Raw genomic sequence first — 21778 nt, forward strand, 5'->3', positions numbered from 1 at the left:
AAAATATTAAAAGAATTAGTTGGCATGGTGGTGTGTGCCTGTAGTCCTAGCTACTCTGGAGGCTGAGGCAGGAGGATCACTTGAGCCCAGGCTGCAATTAACTATGATCATGTCACTGCACTCCAACCTGAGTGACAGAGAGACCCTGTCTCTAAAAAAAAGTTATTTTTTTGAGGTGGAGTCTTGCTCTGTCGCCCAGGCTGGAGTGCAGTGGCATGATCGTAGCTCACTGCAGCCTCAAGCTCCTGGGCTCAAGTGATTCTCCTGCCTCAGCCTCCCGAGTAGCTGGGATTACAGGCATGAGCCACTATGCCCGGCTAATTTTTGTATTTTTAGTAGAGACAGAGTTTCACCATGTTGCCCAGGCTGGTCTCAAACTCCTGACCTCAAGTGATCTGCCTGCCTCAGCCTCCCAAAATGCTGGGATTACAGGCGTGAGCCACCATGCCCAGCCTAAAAAAAGTTTTTTTGTTTGTTTTTGGTTTTTTGTTTTGTTTTGTTATAGAGACGGGGTCTGGCTATGTTGCCCAGGCTGGAGTGCAGTGGCTATTCACAGGCGGGATCCCACTATTGATCAGCGCAGGAGTTTTGACCTGCTCCATTTCCGACCTGGGCTGGTTCACCACTCCTTAGGCAACCGGGTGGTTCCCCGCTCCCAGGAGGTCACCATACTGATGCTGAACTTGTGCGGACACCTGATTGGCATAGCGCACTACAGCCCAGAACTCCTGGACTCAAGCAATCCTCCAGCCTCAGCCTCCTGAGTAGCTGGGAGTACAGGCATAGGCCACCATGCCCGGCAAAAATTTTTAATAAAAAAAATAAAGCCAGGCACGGCGACTCACACCTGTAATGCCAGCACTTTGGCAGTATGAGGCAGACCAATCACCTGAAGTCAAGAGTTCGAGACCAGTCTGGGCAACATGGTGAAACCCAGTCTCTACTAAAAATAAAAATATTAGCTAGGCATGGTGGCAGGCACCTATAATTCCAGCTACTTGGGAGGCTGAGGCAGGAGAATCACTTGAACCTGGGAGGTGGAGGTTGCAGTGAGCTGAGATTGCGTTATTGCACTCTATTCTGGGTGACAGAGGGAGACTCTGTCTCAAAAAAAAAAAAAAAAAAAGAAAGAAAAGAAATGGAGCCCCGTGGCTCCTTTAAAGCACTTTGGACTTTACAATACACTCTTCCCTGGATTCTGTCCTCTGTGATTATTTCCCTACTGAAGACTAAGAAACCGAGGGTCAGAGAAGAGGAGTGACTGGCCCAGGATGACGCAGCTATGAGTTTGTCAAACGGGGGTTTAAATTCCCATCTTCTGAATCCATATCCAGGCATCCTCCCTCCTACCCCTAGGCCAAGGCTCTAGGGCATGTCCAGCTGCTCCTGTGCTCGTCCTCAGCAGAGCACGTCTCACCCTCCATCCTGGAGATGTGGGGCCTGGGTCTTGTTTCTTTTCTGACTCTTCCTCGATCTCTCTGGGTCTCCATAGCCTCCCTTACTAAATGTAGGGTAATAATAACACTCGCAAAGACCTCTAAGCTTCTGCTATGGCTTGAATATCTGTCCCCTCCAAAACTCATATTGAAACTTAATCCCCAATGTGACAGTATTGAGAGGTGGGGCCTCTAAGCAGTGATTGGTTTATGAGGGATCTGCCCTCATGAATGGATTAATATGATAATGGATTAATGAATTAATGGGTGATCATGGGAGTAGGACTAGTGGCTTTTTTTCTTCTTTTTTTGAGACAGGGTTTTGCTCTGTTGCCCAGGCTAGAGTGCAATGGCACTTTCTTAGCTTACCGCAACCTCTGCCTCCTGGGTCCAAACGATCCTCCCACCTCAGCCTCCTGAGTAGCTGGGACTACTGACATGCACCACCATGCCTGGCTAATTTCTTATTTTTTGTAGACACGGGGTTTCACTATGTTACCCAGGCTGGTCTCAAACTCCTGAGCCCAAGAGATCCACCCACCTCAGCTTCCCACAGTGCTGGGATTACAGGTATGAGCCACCCAGACAGACCAGTGGCTTTATAGGAAGAGGAAGGGGGACCTGAACTAGCACCTCAGCCTCCCTGCCATGGATGCCTTGAGCCCCCTAGGGACTCTGCAGAGAATCCCCAACAATGTCCTCACCAGATGTACTCCCTTGATCTTGAGCTTCAGGTTCAGGTATTCCATTATACGCAACAGAAAATGGACTAAGCACCAGGCGCCGTGGGTCACGCCTATAATCCCAGCACTTTGGGAGGCTGAGGCGGGCAGATCACCTGAGGTCGGGAGTTTGAGACCAGCCTTACCAACATGGAGAAACCCCGTCTCTACTAAAAATACAAAAAACTTTAGCCAGGCGTGGTGCCACACGCCTGTAATTCCAGCTACTCGGAAGGCTGAGGCAGAAGAATTGCTTGAACCTGGGAGGCAGAGGTTGGGGTGAGCCAAGATCACGCCATTGCATGCCAGCCTGGGCAACAAGAGCGAAACTCCGTCTCAAAAAATAAAATAAAATAGTTACTACAACAGCAACAACGGCCATTTGGGGAGGGCTTATTCTGCCAAACACCTTGCTAAGTGCTTCACATTCATTGTCCCATCGAAGCCTCAGAAGGATTCCATGAGCTTGAGACCTCATAAAGAATAAATTATTAATTAATTAGATCTTACATTCCTATCTTAAAGATGAGATTATTTTTAATGCTCAGAGAGGTTAAGAAACTTGTCCAAAGTCACAGAGTAGCTGAATCAAGACTTGAACCTGAACCCTAAAGGCTTACCCACCATACCAACTCCCTAATATATGTATCCTATAAACTGAGCCTCTGGTTTGGGGATTTACATTTACAGGGAGCCATATCAGCTCTGGAGGGGCTCTGCACCCCCACTCCCTGACTTCCAGGCCACACTGACCAGGGCAATCCTATTCTCAGACCCCACAAATCCCAGAGAGGCCAGCCTGTTCGGCCCCAGTCTTTGAGCCTTCTCTATGAGGTACCCCCCAGAGAGCCCACTCTGGGCAGGAAATGGACCCACTGTTCCCACTCCCCTCCCCCATCTCGCATTGTCCTCCTTCCTGTGAAGCTGGTGGAATTCAGGACTTTGACCCTTCCCTGTGGCCCCAGCAGTGACTCAGGTTTTATGAGGGGTAGAGATTAAAAGAGACTGAGGCCCCGGGAAGCCTGACCTAACCCCAAGACCACTGGTGGCTATGACAGTGTCAGGGACAGGGTCTAAGGAGGCATAGAAGGTGGAGAGCTTAGATAGTCCTTTCCCCAGGCCAGGGCTTCCTGAGAGCAAGACACAGCCAGACGCCATAGGCTCTAGACTTTAGCATCTTACTAAGGCCCCCAACCTACTTCCCTGTCCCCATTAGGGAGCTCCATTTTCCTCATGGAGCCCCTGTCCTCCTCACTGGGACTCCCCGCATATGAAGTTTGACGCCCTCGTTGACCCAGCCCCTCCTAAGCCTCTGTCTACCTGCCTCCCACTCTCCGACCTTCCTTGTCCCTGATGATGCTGATAGTAAGTGGCATAGCCTGAGCTCTCATTCATTCATTCATTTAATTTCTCACTCATTCAGTGCTAATTGTGTTGAGGGAATGTGTTATACCTTGGCTAGACCCAACCAGAGTCAGCTTTCTCACAAAGGGTGGCATATTAAGAAACCAGGGCCCAAGGAATTAGACATAAAAACAGGGACATTTGGAAGGCGCCATAGGCATCAGCAAAGTGACAGGAGAGCTATGTTAAAGGAAGCAGCTGATCTTCAGATCAGATATTGTCAATGACCTCCTACCAATCAGAATTTAACATCTTTCTCAACCAGCCCAACCCCTGGACAACACCCCTGATAGTCAGTCATTCCACAAGCATGTAGTCATTGGCTTCTGCCTGCATACCTCCAGGGACAGGGAGGTCACCACTTGACAGTTCACCTGCCCCGTCCCTGAACAGTCATGACTGCTAGAATGTCCTTCAGACTCTGCTAGAATGTGCCTGCCTATGATGCCCCCTTTTGTCCTTGCTCTGAAGACATTCCCCAGTGCAGTGACCCAGGATGCCTTTCCCGGGCCAGCAGAAGGGCCCGTTCCCAGAGCCCTTTCTTTTGCAGGGCCCCAGACCAGAAGTGGATTTGTTGGCCGCGTGACCTGTGACCTCCAAACAAGGTGTGTGGAGCTGGGAAGGGAGGGGCTGAGGAGGGGGTGGGGGGGAGTGTGGGAAAGAGCCCTGTCTAACCCAACAAGTCCTGGATTCTCCCCACTTACCTGTGAGTCACCCCCAAACTAGGCCAAACCAGTCCATAGGCCCACATGCAGGCAAACACATGCTGTGTCACACAGACGCAGGCACAGATACACAGATACCAACACAGACCCATAGTCACCCAGGCACAAAGATACCCCTAGACACCTACAAAAACATACACAACCAGAGACACACACACAGACACACAGACACGGACACAGACACACACATACACACACACTCACCCAAGAAATACAAATACACACAGGCACTCAGAGCCACAACAGACACACAAATCACATACATACAGACAGAAACACACAGATACAATGACACACATGTGCACACATTCAAAATACACACATAGTCAATTCACAGCCACAGGCTCTCTTCCCCTTGAAATTTACCTATCCCTGAACATGGACACACATGCTTGGATGCACATGTATCTTACACATTCCCCCTTGCAGTCCCAGCTATGTCCCACCTCTTCCTGACTCTCATATTTGCCAATCTTGGCCCAGAAAACCTTCTCCCAGGAAGGGGATGTAGAAGGATGATGTTTCTAGAAGTCACCTGCTTTCCGCTCTAAGTGAGCCCTAGCCTCCCACCTGAGTCTGTCATTGTCCACGTGGGTTCAAAAGAGCCAGGTAGTGGCAGATAGAAACCACATACCCCCAGCTAACCCCACTTCTCTTTCCTGTCCTCCTCTCTGTGGTAGCCTCCCCCACCTGCTTCCCTCTCTCTGTAGCTCTTCTCCCCCAGCCCCTGACTACTGGGGCATCCAAGCAGGTTTCAGAACCAGCCTGGGTCCTCCATCTCCCTCTTCCTTGGCACGGAACCAGTCACACTGACCCCCGCCCAGAGGCCCGCAGCATCCCTGATTCTGCCTCTGCTACTACAACACTGCCCAGTCCACCGCCATGGGAGCCCAGAAAACCCTGGAGCCCACACAGCAACCTCAACTAACTCTCCATTCTCTACACAGGCCCAAAGAGGCTTCTTCCAGGCAGGATGGAGCAGTGGTTAGAGCACAGGCACTGGAATTACAGAAACCTAAGTTCAGATTCTGGCCCCTTCACTTTCTAGTTGACTTTTGAGCAAGTGACTTAACCTTTCGGAGCCTCCTAGAGGGGGTAGGATTAGTCCCTACTTCATGGGGTGGTTGGGAAGATTAAATAAAATTTTGCTTAGAAAACAAATTGCAAATGACAGCCACCCCATCATGTTAAGAGCTCTTCAAAACCCTGCCCCAGGCTCGTTTACTCTTCAGGGTCATCCCAGGGAGGTTCCATGTTTGTCCCTCCTCCGTGAGCTTTGGGGTACACAACCTTCCACCTCTGAGCCCCCCAGGCAGATTTAGGAGAGTCATTTCATCACAAATAAAACAAAGCCTGGGAAACCTGACGCCTGCTCCTTTGGCTTCCAGCACAGAGCCAAGTGGGGTAATTATTGCTGTCACTGAAACATAATTAATAAGCATCCCTGCAATTTTGGCAGCCCCACTCTCTGGAGTTCAAAGTATATTCCTGTAACCACTTCCTCCTTCCTCACTTCTAGCTACTAAATCCACTTAACAACTCAAGGTCCAGAGAGGTTAAGCAACTTGCCCCAGGACACCCAGCACCTAGGCTGGGTGCCCATTCCCAGGCTGGGTCTGTGGCCTCCTGAACAGAACTGGGGAATGGTGTGTGCTGTGGAGAAGGTGACCCCCCTTCCTGCCCATCCTCTCCCTGACAGGCTTTCCCCTTCCTCAGATGGACAGTGGGGGTGGGCAGTAGTGTGTTCCAGGAGGTAGCCTGTGGACAAAGAGAGGGAGAAGAGGGCAGGGAGCGGAGGCAGAGTTGGCTCAGGGTCCTGAATGAATGGGCCTGGAGCTGGAGAGGCCCAGGAAATAGGCAAAGTCTCAAGATAGGGAGGCCAGGCTGGTCTCCCCTCCCATCTCCCCACAGAGGCCCACCTCTACTTACAGTCTGCGTGAGGACCCAGGTGTCCAGCCAGCCTGGAGCTCCTGCCGCTGGGCCATGCTCCCCTGATGCGATTGGGCTCTCAGCTGGGGTTCCTGGGACTGGGCTGTCCAGCACCCCGTGATGGGGCGGGGCCCATGGGGAGGCTCCCACCAGCCTTCGGATTCCTCAGGGCCGCAGGGGTGTGGAGCTGGTTGGGCCGGTTCTTTGCCCTCCTCCCCAGGTACTTGCCTGTACCCCAGCAGTGTGACAGTGATGTAGTAGCGGGTCCTCCTGGAGGAGGGACATGTGTGTAGGGTCTGGGCAGGCTCTGGCAAGGCAGTCCCTGGGGTGTCAGGCTTGCCCTTTGTTCCCTCTGCCCTGGGGAAGGATGCAGGGTGGGGCAACAGGGGTGCGTCTTCCAGGTTGCTGGGTAACTCAGGCCTCAGAGGGACGGCTGTAGGTGGGGACTGCTGACAGGTACAGCCTGAGGGTCCCTGATCCCCATGTCCAGGAGCAGGCCCTGGGGATGAGGGGTGCCTGGCACCAGCAGGCTCTTCTGAGGCCACATCCAGGGCCAGGTTCTCAGGCCCCATGGAGGCATGTCTGGCCAGGTCGAAGGAGCTGCCCACCGCTGGCCTCTGTAGGCGCCCTAGGGACTGAGCAGGAACCCCTGAGATGCGTTGTCGCTTCCAAATGCAGAAATCACCATGGCCGCCTACATGGATGTCCCATTCTGAGCAGCTCTGGGCTTGGGCCTGGTGGGAAACAGAGGCAGACATTGAGCGAGGCAGAGTGACAGCTCCCCCTACCTCCAGGCACCCCTGGTACCTGGTACCTTCCCTGTCACAGGGAAGCTCAACAGGGCTCTGACACCAAGGTAAGCCACCCCAGGGTGGCTGCTAAGGCCACCAGAGCCGGACAAAGGGACAGAACTCTGGGAAGGTCCTTCAGCATCTAACTTGCCCCTTCCCATTCCACACGAGGAAAGCGCGGCCCAAAGAGGACGGCGACATGACTAAGCTTACACTGCACGGCGGTGAGGGCTCCACGCTGCCTCCCAGTGACAAGGCACCCAGGGCTTGGCCGGCTATGCCTCCCAAAGGGTGGGGATCCCAGCTTCCTCGCAGTCTTGAGGTGCTTCCCCAGGCCTGCAGCTGCCCCAGGGCTGAGGGCCGAGTAGGCAGGCCTGCCTCAAGTGCTCATGGCCTCCGCCCACCCCAGGCTACCAGAGAGACTGTGGTTGCCTCCCTCGTACCCTCCCAGCTTAAAATAGCACACCTGGGAGGATGTACCTGGGACATAGGGGAGCCAGGGAAGAGGGTTTCCTTGAAATGCGACAACGCCTGACCTCTTCTGCTCTCTTCCCCTGGGGTCCAGCCTGGCTGTGGGGATAAGGAGAAAGGGCTCAGCACCCCAGACCCAGACACTGACCCCTAAACCACGCATTTTAAAAGATGGGCTGTGTTCTTGGCAGCAGAAGAGGTCAAAATTCCTCCTAGCAGGGGTCCTTGATGCTAAATGCCTTAAATTTACTCATCTATGAAACAGATGCAGCCTCTCATTCCCCAGGGGCTGACCTCCTCAAGAGACAAGAGTACAATGATGAAGCTGGAGGCGTGGATCGAGGCAACCTTTGCTTGAATCCCAGCCCTGCTACTTCCTGTAACAGCTGCAATACCGTTTGCATCTCAGTTTCTTCATGTGGAAAATGGGTGTGATAATAACAGTCCCTGCCTCCTGGGAGTGTGGTACCGATGGTACAGGATAGTCCATGTAGACTGCCCAACACATAAGTGTTGGGCAATTAAACACTGGCAATTACTCATGGTATTCAAGACCCAAGATAGACACACGGCTGCTTAAGCCACCTCCAGAGGAGGCTGCCCTCGCTCCTCCCAGGGCAGAACACTCTCTTACTGAGTTCGGGGCTCAGGTCCCCACTGCAGATGAGGAAACTGTGGCAGGAGGTTAAGCCTCTCCCCTGAGGGGCCATGCCAGGACACAGGGAAAAGGGACCAAAGATGGAAGGCGGTTAGACCAAAGAAGAGGATGGAGAGAAACTGGACCCCTCTGCCCCCGCATCCCTTCCCAGACAATCCCAGCTTTAGGAAGTCACATTTCCTGAAAGTCCAGGCCCCATCCTTGTGGGATGTTCCATGTCCATTACTTTATTTCCCACAACAGCCTTGGGAGTGGGGCATTATTGTCCCCATTTTCCAGAAGGGAACACTGAGGTTTCAAGTAGGGGAGCGATCTGCAAGGGTCACATGGTGGATCAGTGGCAGAAGGAGGCCTGAAGCTCCAGTTGTCTGACTTGTTGGTCCAGGTTCTCACAGCCTGCTCAGCCCTCCCAGAGCTCCTGCCCTCCCCACTCCCTTTTGGATTTTCTCCTACCTTGAGGCTGACATTGCTGGTGGTACCCTGGGCTAGGTCAGAGCAGCTCCGGCTACCCCGAGGCCTGGGAAGGAAACACAGGGGGAAGCGAATGAAGTAGCTGCCTCCTGTCCCAACACCATCAGCCCCAGTCTTGACCCAGAGTCTTCTCCCCCAACCTTTTCTCAGGGCCCACAGCCCAGCAGGATGAATTCCTAAAATATTTTGGGGAAGGTCTATGTGGCAGCCTCCTCTCTGCTCCCTCTCCCAGCTGTCCACTTTACCCCCAGAGGCAAAGAAAGAGACAGGAATGGGCTTGGATGCAAAATGGGGACTGGGCCTGTGTTGGGGCTTGAATACAGGGAAAGACAGTGCCCGATAATGCAAAAGTTGGTCATTTGCTGAGGCCCTCCTGTGTGCCAGGCTTGGCACGAGGCATTGTGCCTACATGATCCCCCCTAAGCCTCACAGTAATCCTAGAAGGTGAATATTAGTGTCCCCTGTTTTTTAAATATGGAAAGTGAGGCCCAGATAGGTGAAATGACTTGCTTAGACTCCACTGCAAACGTTGGCTGGACACCATGGCATGAATGGAGGCCAGGTGGGAAAGCGCCTTGGCTCCTCCTCTGCACAGTCTGTACCTTCAGCAATCAGCAGGGATCAGAGGCCCCTGCCTTGGCACCAGGGTCCCATTCCCAGGGCTGGTAAGAATGGAGAGCAAGTGCAGCATGGCCAAGAATCATCACACTGGCTCTGCCGGGAGCCTGAGCAACCCCTCCCAACCCTCCCCACCCCTGACTCATTTGCACCTCTAAGTCCAGAGAGGGAGGGGCAGTGCCATCTGGGCCTATAGGGCAGGTTTCTGCCAGACAGGGTAAAAGGGGAGGGCGTGTCTTCCAGGCGGGGGTGGGCAGGGCACTGGCAGGGTGTGGACACCCCAGGGCACCCAGGCTTCCAGGCATAGGGTGGCTGGGCCCTCCTCTCCTCTCTCTTTAGGGTGAGAGAGCAGTACAAACCCCTGCCCTCATTTTGCCCCCACCACACCCCCACCCCTCCTGGCTGAAGACAGTTGTGCCATGATAAGATCAGAACAAATTGCCAAGTACCTGGGCAGACACATAAACACCCATGCGTGAGAGCACACCCCATGCTCTTCACGGATATAGGGCCAGTGAGCTACAGGGCTCCCTTGGATTCTCAATGCTGCTTTCCCCGCCTTTCGACTAGACCTTCCACAGGATGTTTTTCTTCTGTACTTTTAAAAGAGCACAAGGAGCCACGTATGGTGGCTCACGCCTTTAATCCCAGCATTTTGGGAGGCCGATGCGGGCGTATAAGAAGGTCAAGAGTTCAAGACCAGCCTGGCCAACATGATGAAACCCCACCTCTACTAAAAATACAAAAAATTAGCTGGGCATGGTGACATGTGCTTGTAGTCCCAGCTACTCAGGAGGCTAAGGCAGGAAAATTGTTTGAACCTAGGAGGCGGAGGTTGCAGTGAGCTGAGATTGTGCCACTGCACTTCAGCCTGGGTGGCATGTGAGACTCCATCTCAAAAAAAAAAGTTAAAAAATAAAAAATAAGCCAGGTGCAGTGGCTCACATCTGTAATCCTAGCACTTTGGGAGGCAGAAGGTAGATAGCTTAAGCCCAGGAGTTTGAGACCAGCCTGGGGAACATGGTGAAACCCTGACTCTGCAAAAAATCAGCCAAGTATGGTGGCATGTGCCTGTAGTCTCAGCTACTCAGAAGGCTGAGGTGGGAGGATCACCTGAGCCTGGGGAGGCTGAGGCTGCAGTGAGATGTGATAGTGCCACTGCACCCCGGTGTAGGCGACAGAGCAAGACCCCATCTCAAAAAATGAATAACTAAATAAATAAAAAATAGAAGAGCACAGGGAACGTTTCACATTCACATCCAAAATCGTGGTACACTGGTACATATATTTTTATGCTTCAAGATACTCATACACACTTATTTGATCAGCCACAACACTCTAACACACACACACACACACACACCCTCAGACAACAGCTACCAGAGCACAGGCTTGGAGAGGTGAAGCAATCTGCTTAGGGTCATATAACCAGTGGCACCTACAACTAGGAGCTGCCCCCCACCCTACTTCCTGCTGAGGGCAACAGAGCTTCAGAAATGTGGGCTCTGGAGTCAGACTGCTGAAGCCTGTGTCCTGGTTCCACCACATCCCAGCTGTGTGACTTTGGGCAGGTGATGTCACCTCTCTGAACCTTCATTTCCGTATCTGAATCATGCAGAATACCTGCTTCATAGGGCTGCTGTGAGGATTACGTGAGATAATCCAGGTGAAGCTATGAAGCATGTGGCAAATAAAGGCTTACTGTTAATACTATCCAGAGCTATCTCCAGGGGTGGGGACGACGGGGGAAAATCTCTCCGTGGCATCTAAGAGCAAATGCAGTACAGTCTCAGACGGAACCTGTCAGGCTCATGACAAAGGGATATGAAGACATCAGCTGTGATGTGAGAATCAAAGTCCACAGTTAAAGGAGGAACTACTACTTTTGCCTTTAAACTGTCTCTGCCGTCTGCAGGCTGCCTGCCTGACTTGGGAAATTGTCCACGTAAGTCGTAAAGTTTTAAAAGAGCACAGGGACCATTCCACATTCACATCCAAAATCGTAGTACATTAGCACATATATTTTTATGCTTCGAGAGATACATATACATGCTTATTTGATCACTATGCTCACACACGCGCACACACATGTTCCAGGGCCCGAGGGGGCCCACCCAGCACCCGGCCTTTCTCCATCTCCCCTCACCTATCCCGGGATATGGCCTCCGAGGTCTTCTTCCCACTGTGCTCCCTCCGGACCCCTAGCCCGGCCAAGAGGCCGACCAGGCAGGCCCCCGGGCCTCCGCACCGCTCAGCCATGGCGAGTGAAAGACCCGGGGCTCAGGCCGTAGGAGTACCTGACCGCCGGGGCTACCCGCATCCGCTGCATTTGCGGAGAAACGCCTCCTCCAGCCCGGCCCCCTGAGCAAACAGCGGCCCCACCCGCAGCCCATGCGGGCGGTGACCCGATCCAGATGCTGCCCATGCCCTGGGGCACTCTCCAGGACCCCCCCCGCCCCAACCTCATTGTTCTCCCCCGACTTTGGACCGCAGACCCAAGACCTTTGGCAAGAGCCCACACCCCCACCCCGGGAGCCCCTGTTCTCCGCCGGGTCCGCGCTACATCTTCAAGCTCCTGGAGGCTCCAGGGCCCCATGCAGCCCCCGGTGAGCTAGCCCGGGAGCAAGACCTGCATGAAGCCGGAAAGGGAAAGTGGCCTGGGGCGAACAGAGGCCGGGAGGCTAGGCTGAGCGAGGGGGGCTCCAGGAGGAGCAGGAGGGCTGGACGCCGGTGGCCAGTCCGGGGGCGGGTCCGGAATGGGCGTGGTCTGCCCGACTGGGCGGGGCCTAACGCGAGTGGTTGGTGTCTCGCGCGGGGCCCAAGGTGTGACGGGGGTGGGCTTGGAACCCGGACCTTAGCTACTTGTGGGGCCGAAGTCCACTCTGCGGCCATCGTTCTGCCGCAGTCCGTGGGGTTCGATCCTTCCTGTGGGAAGCACCTACGGCCGACAGCGGGAATCCTGTCACCACTGCGGTGAGGAAGCTGCTCAAAAACCCACGGGGTGCGGACGGCGCCACCTCTCGGAAGTCGGCCGGGGAACCCCACTCTGTCCGCAAATCGCTTAATAACAGCTGTCGTCGATTGTGATCCTAACCTGGGCCTCCTGCCTCCCAGGCAGTACCCTTTTCCGCCTGGCGCTGCCTCTCTGACTCGAGTGGGGATGGGGAGCACCTCGCACATTTCAGAGGATCCTCCGGGCCTGCAGGGAGAAGGGCCATCAGGCGGGTCTCAGCTCCCCAGGGTCTCTGCCAATTCCTTTCTGCCTGTAGCCCTAATCTGGCTGCAGCCTCCATGCCTTCCCTGAGCCTGGCACGCTGTTAGCCCAGAGTGTTGTGGTAACTGGCCCCGGTTCACAGAGGACATCATGCTTCTGGATCATGAGTGGACGCTGATATCTTAAGTCTCCTTCCTCGATACCCCGGCAATGAGGGGCACCCCCACAACGACCATGCAGGGAGTACCAGCTGAGGGGCATGTTGCAACATAGGAATGGTGAGACCCAGGTGGTGGGGGCAGCAGGACCCTCTCAGGTGTTGGGAACAGCACAGTGTGCCCATGCTGGGCAGCACGGTCAGCACCTTACAGCCCTCCCGGAAGCCTGGCTGGCTGTCAGTGAGTAGACAAGGAGGGCCTGGTCCTAGATGGGGCGTGGAACCCAAGCCCAGCGGAGGCAGATGGCTGCAGGCACCCACCGCATGCACAGGCAGCACAGGCTCTTCCCAGCTGAGTCCCCTGACCTGCTCCCAGGTGAAGTGTGAAGTCTGGCAAATATACGGTGGCTTTCCCCCACTGCCCCACCCCCACCCAACTGTTGAAGCTCAGGAAGCCTCAATGCATTAAAGAAACGTTTTTAATTGTTCTGCCCCTGCCCCCTCCCCAGGGGAGTCCTGGCACTGCTCAGGGGGCTCACTGCTCTTGCTTTCCCCTGGGATGTCAAGGACACTTTGACCTCCTCTATGTTACAGCCCATGTGTTTCTCTGATGCCACCGCCATAAGATCTAGTATCCCCGGGTGCCACTGGGAAAGGCAGGCCGGAGGAGCCAGGGGCAGCTGAGTGTGCACCAGGCCACAGGGCTGTGGGGCATGCAGCCGATTGTGCAGCTTCAGGTGGATGTGCTGAGTGAAGCGGCTCTGGCAGACCCTGCACTGGAAGCGCCGGGTCCCCAAGTGCAGGCGCAGATGGGTCTTGAGGTTGCTGGAGCTGCTGAAGCGCTTGTGGCACACCTGATGGGAAGGGGCACTGGCATCAGCTTTGTCTTCTGGGCTGGCTCAGGTGTTCTACTCCCTCTCTGCATCTTGGAAGTACCCATAACCCACCTCTTTCCCTCCAGGCCTGGAAGCTTTTCCCGTGATTTCTCCCTGGGACCCGCAGAATCTGGCACATTAGAACCAGGCTGGCTTGGGTTAGTGGTGTCCTTCTTTTACTCCATGTGTGACCTTGTAAAAGTAACTTTTCCTCTTTCAGCCTTCCTTTCCTCATTGGTAACGTTGGTAATTAATACCTAGCTTCACTGATATGGTGGACTGAATGAGATAATCACACAGAACTCTTAAGTGTTAAGCTACAGCTTCAGTGGATGTAATTAACATTTACTGGGGGCTGCCACATCCCTGCAGTTGGTTTCACCTAATCTTCTCCAGGACCCTGGGGAAGCATGACTAAGTACCAACACAACTTCTATACTATAGTAAGAAAGAGAGGCTCAGAGGAGTGAAGCCACTAGCCAAAGGTCACACAGAAAGTTGGAAGGAGAGCTAGGATTTGAACACAGGTGGCCTGACTCTGCAGCCCAGACTCCATCATGACACCACTTTCATTTCTGCCCCTGTAAAATGGGAAAGAACTCCTACCCTTTTGACTTCCCAAGGGATGTGGCCAGCTCACGGAAGGTGAAAGCTAACATCGATCTAATGGGTTTTTTTTTTTTTTTTTTTTTTTTGAGACAGAGTCTCACTCTGTCACCCAGGCTGGAGTGCCGTGGAGCCATCTTGGCTCACTGCAACCTCTGCTTCCCGGATTCAGGCAATTCTCCTGCCTCAGCCTCCCGAGTAGCTGGGACTACAGGCACGCACCATCATGCCAGGCTAATTTTTTTGTATTTTTAGTAGAGACAGGGTTTCTCGGTGTTAGCCAGGATGATCTCAATCTCCTGACCTTGTGATCCACCCGCCTTGGCCTCCCAAAGTGCTGGGATTACAGGCGTGAGCCACCGCGTCCTGCCGACCCCCAACTTCATTGTTTTCTCCCCAAAGACACACATCTCAATTCCCTCCTCCAGGCCCTTGGAGTGACCTTCAGTATTACCCATTCCAGGCTGAGGGATCATTTTTAATTTTCACTGCCCCTTCCCATCTCTACTTGGTCAGGAGGACTGGGGAATGGAGGCTGCAGGTGCCATCCCTCCAAGGGCCTAAAACTCCTCACCAGCCTATAGGAGTACAGGGCAGGGGGAGGAGGATCTCACCAGGCACTTGTGGGGCCGCTCCCCAGTGTGCACCAGGTGGTGCTTCTGCAGGTGGGCGAGCTGGGTGAAGCTCTTCTGGCACAAGGCACACTGGAATGGGCGCTCCCCGCTGTGCACACGCAGGTGGACCTGAGTCAGATGTGGGAGAAATGCTGCCAAGTGCCCAGCACCCCTAGCAGGGCCTGAGGTCCTCTCTGAAACTCCGCCCACTTCCCTGCAGGACCCCTTATTGGCATCCAGGCCTCTCAATCCCTCTCCCTCCCTGTCATCTCCCTCAGGGCCCATCATCCCCAGGATACTTCCACTCTTTCTGCTGCCCTGTAGGGGAGATGGCAGTGGTCAGAAGGCCAGGTAAAAGGTACCCCAGGTGTATTGTGGAGCACTGCTATTCAAAATGTGGTCCACAGACCAGCAGCACTGGTATCACACTTCGGGAGCATGTTAGAAATGCAGGTTCTCAGGCCCAGCCCCAGTCCTTCTGAATAAAAAACTCTGGGAGGGCTGGGCACACGCTCATGGCTGTAATCTCAGCACTTTGGGAGGCTGAGGAGGGAGGGTCACTGGAGCCCAAGAGTTCAATACCAGCCCGAGAAACACAGTGGGACCCCTTCTGTACAAAAAATTTAAAAATTAACCAGATGTGGTGGTGTATGCCTGTGGTCCCAGCTACGGGGGAGGATGAGGTGGGAGAATCCCTTAACCCCAGGAGTTTGAGACCAGCGTGGGAGACAGAATGAAACCCCATATGAAAAAATAAATAAAAATAAAAACTCGGGCTGGGAGCTACTCCGGAGGTTGAGGTGGGAGGATCGCAAAAACTCTAGGAATCTGCATCTTTACTAGCTTTCCAAGTAGTCTAAGGCTCGTGAAAGTTTAAGAACTCCTGCCCTGCAGGATCCAGTAGGGCTTTTCCCTGTAACCACAAAGTGCCCTCAACTTCAGCGCCAGCCAGCGCGTGCACAACTTCCGGCCTTTGCTAACGCACTGAGATGGTCCCCTGGGCGCCCCCTGCTGGGCGATGCCTTTGGTGAGGCCAATCGCATCGGTGGTCGCGCCGATTTGTGGGAATCCAATTTGAAAAAGGTTGGCCATCAGACTGTGGTTTAGACTCACCAAAATCCACCCGTTCCCTCATCTGACTGCCCCAAAAAATAAATAAGAAGCTTAAGTGGGAGTCCAGAAAGGATGGTTGTCCAGGAAAGGGCTTTCTTTGCCCAGAGCAAATGTCGAGAGACTAAACCTAACACTACCATTAAATTGGGGTAATCTTAGGCAAACGCTGCCCATTAAAAGCCTCAGTCTCCTCATTTTTTTTTTAAGACGGAGTCTTACTCTGTCGCCCAGGCTGGAGTGAGTTGCGTGATCTCGGCTCACTACAACCTCTGCCTCCCAGGTTCAAGCGATTCTCCTGCCTCAGCCTCCCGAGTACCTGGGACCACAGGTTCACGCCACCACGCCCAGCTAATTTTTGTAATTTTAGTAGAGACGGGGTTTCACCATGTCGACCAGGCTGGTCTCGAATTCCTGACCTCGTGATCCACCTACCTCAGCCTCCTAAAGTGCTGGGATTACAGGCGTGAGCCACCATGCCAGCCAGTCTCCCCATTTTAATCTAAATGAGATGATCTCATAGGCAGTTCTCTAAGGTGGCGAGGACTTTGGTGGCCATCTTATCCTATGTCTCCACCCAAATGAACCATCCCAGGTCACTAGGCCCTAGAGGCTACCCAGGAATGCCTTCTAGCTTTGAGGTCCTTGCTTCTAGAATCAGGTGCATGGGGGGCCCTGAAGGATACTGAAGGGAGCAGCGGAGCCCAGGAGGCAGATACCTTGAGATTGGAGAGCTGCCCAAAGCTCTTGCCACATATGTTGCACTCGTACAGGATTTTGCCATTCTCCTTTTTCAGCGGGTAAGGCAGGGCTGCAGTGCCTGTCCGGGAACGCACAGGGCCCTGCCTTGCTGGAAATGCCATGCCACCACGCTTCAGGCCTGGGGAGTCGGTTGGGGCAGCTCCAGTGCCTTGATTTCGGGCCTGGGAAGGTAGGGCTTGGCCAGAGGCTTGGAAGGCCCCTGGGTAGGAAAGCAGGGTCTCCCACCCAGCGCTGTGGTGCCCAGCCTCATTGACCATCATCATCAGGCTAGGCATAGCCATGATGGGGTAGGAGGTGTCTTGGGGCAGCATGAGGAGGTGGGGACGTTGGTCAGAAGGTAGGGCTCCATAGGTGAACAGGTAGGGTGGAGGCAGGAGAAGTGGGTATCCAGGGTAGAAGGTATGGAGGTGGAATGGGAGCTCCTTGGAGATGGAGGTGGCCGGGGGGCAGGGGCAGAAAGCCAAGGGTCTGGGGCTCTTTCTATTCTGCAGCAGTGGTGGGGAAGAGCTGTCATGAGGCAAGAAGGCTTGGCAGGGGGCCCCCTCGCCAGCTCTTTCTGGCTGTTTTCCCATCTTGTTCTTATTCCATGGGTGCTTGACTGTGAGTTTCTTGTCATCGGTGGATCCGGTATGCAGCCCTGGTGGCTGGTGCTCTAAGCAGGAAAAGGAAGGTGGTCAGAGCCCCACAGTCTGGGATGAAGTTCTGTCCCTCATCAAACCCCGCCCATCAAACCTGCCCAGCTCCGGGCTGAGAAAGACCTCCAGCCTGCAAGCCTGCTAGCATTTCTGTAGTGCCAAATAATTTCAGGGGGATAAAACGGTTCAAGATCCCTATTAGACACCCAGGTTGAGAAATCAGGTGGGCAGATGGATAAATTGGGTTGGAGTTTAAAGGAAAGGTCTGATTAGCCAGGCAAAGTGGCGGGCACCTGTAATCCCAGCTTTTTGGGAGTCTGAGGCAGGAGAATCACTTGAACCCAGGAGGCAGAAGTTGCAATGAGCCAAGATCTGGCATTGCACTCCAGCCTGGGCAACAGAGCAAGACTCTGTCTCAAAAAAAAAAAAAAAAAAGGAGAGGTCTGAGCTGGAGACATAAATCTGGGTGCCCTGGGCACAGATAAGATCACACAAGGGTGAGGCTAGATATGCTGTGTCCAAAATAGCAGCCACTGGTCATGCGACTGGATTTACATTAATTAAAATGATTATAATAAAAAATGGGGCAGCAGGCGCAGTGGCTTATGCCTGTAATCCCAGCACTTTGGGAGGCCAAGGCGGGTGGATCACGAGGTCAGGAGATTGAGAACATCCTGGCCAACATGGTGAAACCCTGTCTCTACTAAAAATACAAAAATTAGCTGGGTGTGGTGGTGCGTGCCTGTAATCCCAGCTACTTGGGAGGTTGAGGCACGAGAATTGCTTGAACCCAGGAGGTGGAGGTTGCCATGAGCCAAGATCATGCCACTGACGCCAGCCTGGCAACAAAGCGAGACTCCATCTCAAAAAAAAAAAAAAAAATTATAATGAAAAATGAGGCTCATCAGTTGTACCAGTCACATTTACAGTGCTCAGCAGGAATGATATTGCACAGCACCGGTATAGAATGTTCCCATTATTGCAGGGAGTTCTGCCAAACAGTGGTATTCTAGATAGAAAAAGAGTACTAAAATGGAAAACCTATTAAAAAGTAAACTGTCAGCCAGGTGCAGTGGCTCATGCATGTAATCACAGTGCTTTGTGAGACTGAGGCAGGAGAATTGCTTAAGCCCAGGAATTTGAGACCAGCCTGGGCAACAAAGCAAGACCCCATCTCTACAAAAAGTAAGAAAATTAGGCGGGTGTTTGTGGCACATGTCTATAGTAGTCCCAACTACTCAGGAGGCTGAGGAGAGAGGATCACTTTAGCTCAGGAGTTGGAGGCTGCAGTGAGGTGTGATTATGTCATTGCACTCCAGCCTATCTCAAAAAAAAAAAAAAAAAAAAAAAAAAAAAAAAAAAAAGCAAGCTATCTTCTGCTTGGATCCTTATTTATTTACTCAATCAACCTCACTGAGCTGTTTCACTCTGTGCTCTGTGCTGGGGTCCTAGAAATAAAGGACACAGCAGGAGAGTCCTTGCCCTCTAGGAGGTCATCATCACATAAGGAAATGGTGTGTTACAACAAACCTAGAACACAGGTATAGCTGAGATACCACTTTTGTGGATGAAGAAACCAGACCTCGGTGTTGTGCCCAGGCCCACAGAAACAGAAAGGGCAGAACCAGGACTCCAACCCCAATTCCCTGACTCCCAGCTCAGTGCCCTTCTAAGATGCCTAGAGGGCTGGACATGGTGGCTCACGTCCATAATTCCAGCACTTTGGGTGGCTGCAGTGGGTGAATCACCTGAGGTCAGGAGTTCAAGACCACCCTGGCCAACATGGCAAAACCCTGTCTTTACTAAAAATACAAAAATTAGCTGGGCGTGGTGGTGAATGCCTGTTTTCTCAGCTACTCTGCAGGGGTGAGGCAGGAGAATCACTTGAACCCAGGAGGCAGAGGTTGCAGTGACCTGAGATCACACCATTGCACTCCAGCCTGGGCAACAAAGTGAGACTTCATCTCAAAAAACAACAAGGCCGGGCGCGGTGGCTCAAGCCTGTAATCCCAGCACTTTGGGAGGCCGAGGCGGGTGGATCACGAGGTCAAGAGATCGAGACCATCCTGGTCAACACGGTGAAACCCCGTCTCTACTAAAACTACAAAAAATCAGCTGGGCATGGTGGCGCGTGCCTGTAATCCCAGCTACTCAGGAGGCTGAGGCAGGAGAATTGCCTGAACCCAGGAGGCGGAGGTCGCGGTGAGCCGAGATTGCGCCATTGCACTCTAGCCTGGGTAACAAGAGCGAACTTCTGTCTCAAAAAAAAAAAAAGAAAAAACAACAACAAACAAAAGTCTGTCTCTAGGCAGACAAAGCACCATCCCAATCCCCATGACCTTGGCTATGCCTACACCACCTCCCCCACACATGCCTGAGAAGCCAGTGTTCAGCTCCCCTGGCTCAGGTGCCACCACTTGAAAGCACCCTGCACCCTCAGGCCAGAACTCCAAGGCCAAAATACAGAAGTAAAGTGTGCCTAAGGCTCTGTCTTCATCAGAGACACTGAGTCCTCTCCACCACCCATCCCCACACCTAGCAGTGCCCTCCACATCCAGTCTCTGCCAGGTGCAGGTACAGCCCTGTGCCCTGGGCTTACTCATGCTCAAGGTGTCCTCTTGGAGGCCCTGCAGGGCTGTGCTCAGGGGTGCTGGCTGTGGCGTGCACAGGTTCAGGTCCAGGTCCTGTAGGCGGGCCAGCAGGGCAGACATGCCTGGTGCCAGCAGCAAGGGACACAGCCAGCTGGCACAGGGTGGGCCATGAGCATCCACTGTGTCTGGAAGTGATCTGCAGGCTGAGAAGGCCTGGAGGGCAGGGGCAAGGGGCTTGGGGGCTGGTGACTGGGATTCCATGGGTCCCTTAGATGGCTCCCACCCCTATTTTGGTTTCCAAAAGGAAGAATAAGCAAAAACAGCCACGATACTCCATATCTGTCACTCAAATAGCATCTCCTTCCCTCATCCAAAGTTCTCTTCCCCCAGGATTTTCCCACTCACTGCAAGATTGCCCTCCTCCTGTCCCCAGGGGCCCCTCTAGTCCTCTTCTCCCTCCCTGCCCCAACCCCATGCACCTCTGACCACAATGATCCACAGTGTATCTCAGACCATCACTGTAATTTGAATGCACCAAGGTGAACCCAAAAAAAATCCCCATTGGAGACTATAAACTCCGCAAGATGGCCCTGAGCCCCTGCTTACTAAAGTCCAAGGCCATGGTCATAGCAGCCAAGCCTGTTGCATGATGCTTATTCTTATTCCCCACAGGAGAGTCTGGGCCACCTGAGGCGTGGGGAGAGGGTCTCTGGCTCCTCAAGAGAACATCCCTATGATGTGCCTGGGGTAGGCAGTGCTCAGGGCTAGGGAGGAGGTCTAGGTCCCTTCAGACATTCCCCTTCTTCCTCCTAATGTCATCTCCCACCATAAGCAGACTACCCACAAAGGTAAGGCTGGGATTCTACCTTACCTGGTCACCTTGGAAGAGCTGGAAGTCCAGGCTGGGGGATAGGGAGCCCCCTGTACCTCCCAGGGCCTTGGGCTTGTAGCAACAACCCAATTATGCAGCTTGTTCTTCCTTCATGTGCCCATTACCTGCTGGGAAGACAGGTGAGTTACAGGTAAGCTGTGAAGGCCCTCCAAATAAGAGTCTGAGTTCCGGGACTGGCTGTCCCATTAATGTGCTGTGTGACCACAAGCTATTCGCTTCCCTTCCTGGCCTCAGTTTCCCTATCTGCAAAATGGGAAGGTTGGACTAATTGATGTGTAAGGATTCTCTGTGTTGACATTGAGAAGCCAGTGATGCTCTCCTGATAGGTGTGGGAAGATTAAATAGAGATTAGGTGTGGTGGCTCAAGCCTGTAATCCCAGCACTTTGGGATGCTGAGGTGGGAGGATCTTTTGAGGCCAGGAGTTCCCAAGCAGACTGGGCAACATAGTGAGACCCCCATCTCTACAAAATAAAAAAAATATGTCAGGCATGGTGGCTCACGCCTGTAATCCCAGAACTTTGGTTGCATCACCTGAGGTGAGGAGTTCAAGACCAGCCCAGGCAACATGGTGAAACCCTGTCTCTACTAAAAATACAAAATTAAGCCAGGCTCAGTGGCTCAAGCCTGTAATCCCAGCACTTTGGGAGGCCGAGGTGGGAGGATCACGAGGTCAAGAGATCGAGACCATCTTGGCCAACATGGTGAAAACCCATCTCTACTAAAAATACAAAAATTAGCCAGGTGTGGTGGTGCGCACCTGTGGTCCCAGCTACTCGGGAGGCTGAGGCAGAAGAATCGCTTGAACCCAGGAGGCAGAGATTGCAGTGAGCCGAGATTGCACCACTGCACTCCAGCCTGGACAACAGAGTGAAATTCAATCTAAAAAAAAAAAAAAAAAAATTAGCTGGGTGTGGTAGTGCACGCCTGTAAACTCAGCTACCCAGGAGGCCAGTGCACAGGAATTGCTTGAACCTGGGGGGTGGAGGTTGCAGTGAGCCAAGATCGTGCCACTACACTCCAGCCTGGGCAACAGAGTGAGACTCCATCTCAAAAAAAAAAAAAAAAAAAAAAAAGAGAGGTTTGCCATGTATGTTTG

General features: G+C 53.2%; 2 protein-coding genes across 8 annotated transcripts in view; both read right to left on the reverse strand.

Moving 5' to 3' along the window:
- CRYBG2 (crystallin beta-gamma domain containing 2) overlaps positions 1 to 11538 on the reverse strand; it is a 35992-nt gene extending 24454 nt beyond the window's left edge. For 2 of the 6 annotated variants that reach the window (XM_032300951.1, XM_032300949.1), the window contains exons 1-4: positions 11372 to 11538; positions 8590 to 8653; positions 7488 to 7577; positions 6217 to 6950 (exon numbers count right to left, since the gene is read on the reverse strand). In XM_032300951.1, coding sequence (XP_032156842.1) covers positions 6217 to 6950; positions 7488 to 7577; positions 8590 to 8653; positions 11372 to 11484 — 1001 coding nt within the window. In that variant the 5' untranslated portion in view covers positions 11485 to 11538. The remainder of the gene's footprint in view (positions 1 to 6216; positions 6951 to 7487; positions 7578 to 8589; positions 8654 to 11371) is intronic. The other 4 variants (XM_032300948.1, XM_032300947.1, XM_032300953.1 and 1 more) reach the window with 4 other exon arrangements.
- Positions 11539 to 13057: 1519 nt separating this feature from the next.
- On the reverse strand, positions 13058 to 21143 carry ZNF683 (zinc finger protein 683). 2 transcript variants are annotated; one of them, XM_032300956.1, is made up of 5 exons: positions 20661 to 20788; positions 19798 to 20002; positions 16521 to 17215; positions 14692 to 14820; positions 13065 to 13450 (listed from the first exon to the last, which is right to left on the reverse strand). In XM_032300956.1, the coding sequence occupies exons 2-5, from the start codon at positions 19907 to 19909 to the stop codon at positions 13076 to 13078; spliced, it is 1311 nt and encodes a 436-aa protein (XP_032156847.1). In that variant the 5' UTR covers positions 19910 to 20002; positions 20661 to 20788; the 3' UTR covers positions 13065 to 13075. The 2 variants fall into 2 exon arrangements, with proteins under 2 accessions (XP_032156846.1, XP_032156847.1); XM_032300955.1 differs by having other exon boundaries at positions 13058 to 13450; positions 19798 to 21143.
- Between the last annotated feature and the right edge of the window lie 635 nt (positions 21144 to 21778).

The sequence above is a fragment of the Sapajus apella genome, unplaced genomic scaffold (genome assembly GCF_009761245.1).
Source record: "Sapajus apella isolate SASKATOON/1434 unplaced genomic scaffold, GSC_monkey_1.0 scaffold43, whole genome shotgun sequence".
NCBI classification, from domain to species: domain Eukaryota; kingdom Metazoa; phylum Chordata; class Mammalia; order Primates; family Cebidae; genus Sapajus; species Sapajus apella.

Coding starts and splice junctions, on each gene's coding strand:
- ZNF683 (XM_032300955.1), bottom strand. CDS start 20,050: ATGGAATCCCAGTCACCAGCCCCCAAGCCCCTTGCCCCTGCCCTCCAG. Junction 14,821..16,520: donor GGCAGCTCTCCAATCTCAAG/GTATCTGCCTCC, acceptor CATCTGACTCAG/GTCCACCTGCGTGTGCACAG. Junction 13,451..14,691: donor AGCGGCCCCACAAGTGCCTG/GTGAGATCCTCC, acceptor CCTTCCCATCAG/GTGTGCCACAAGCGCTTCAG.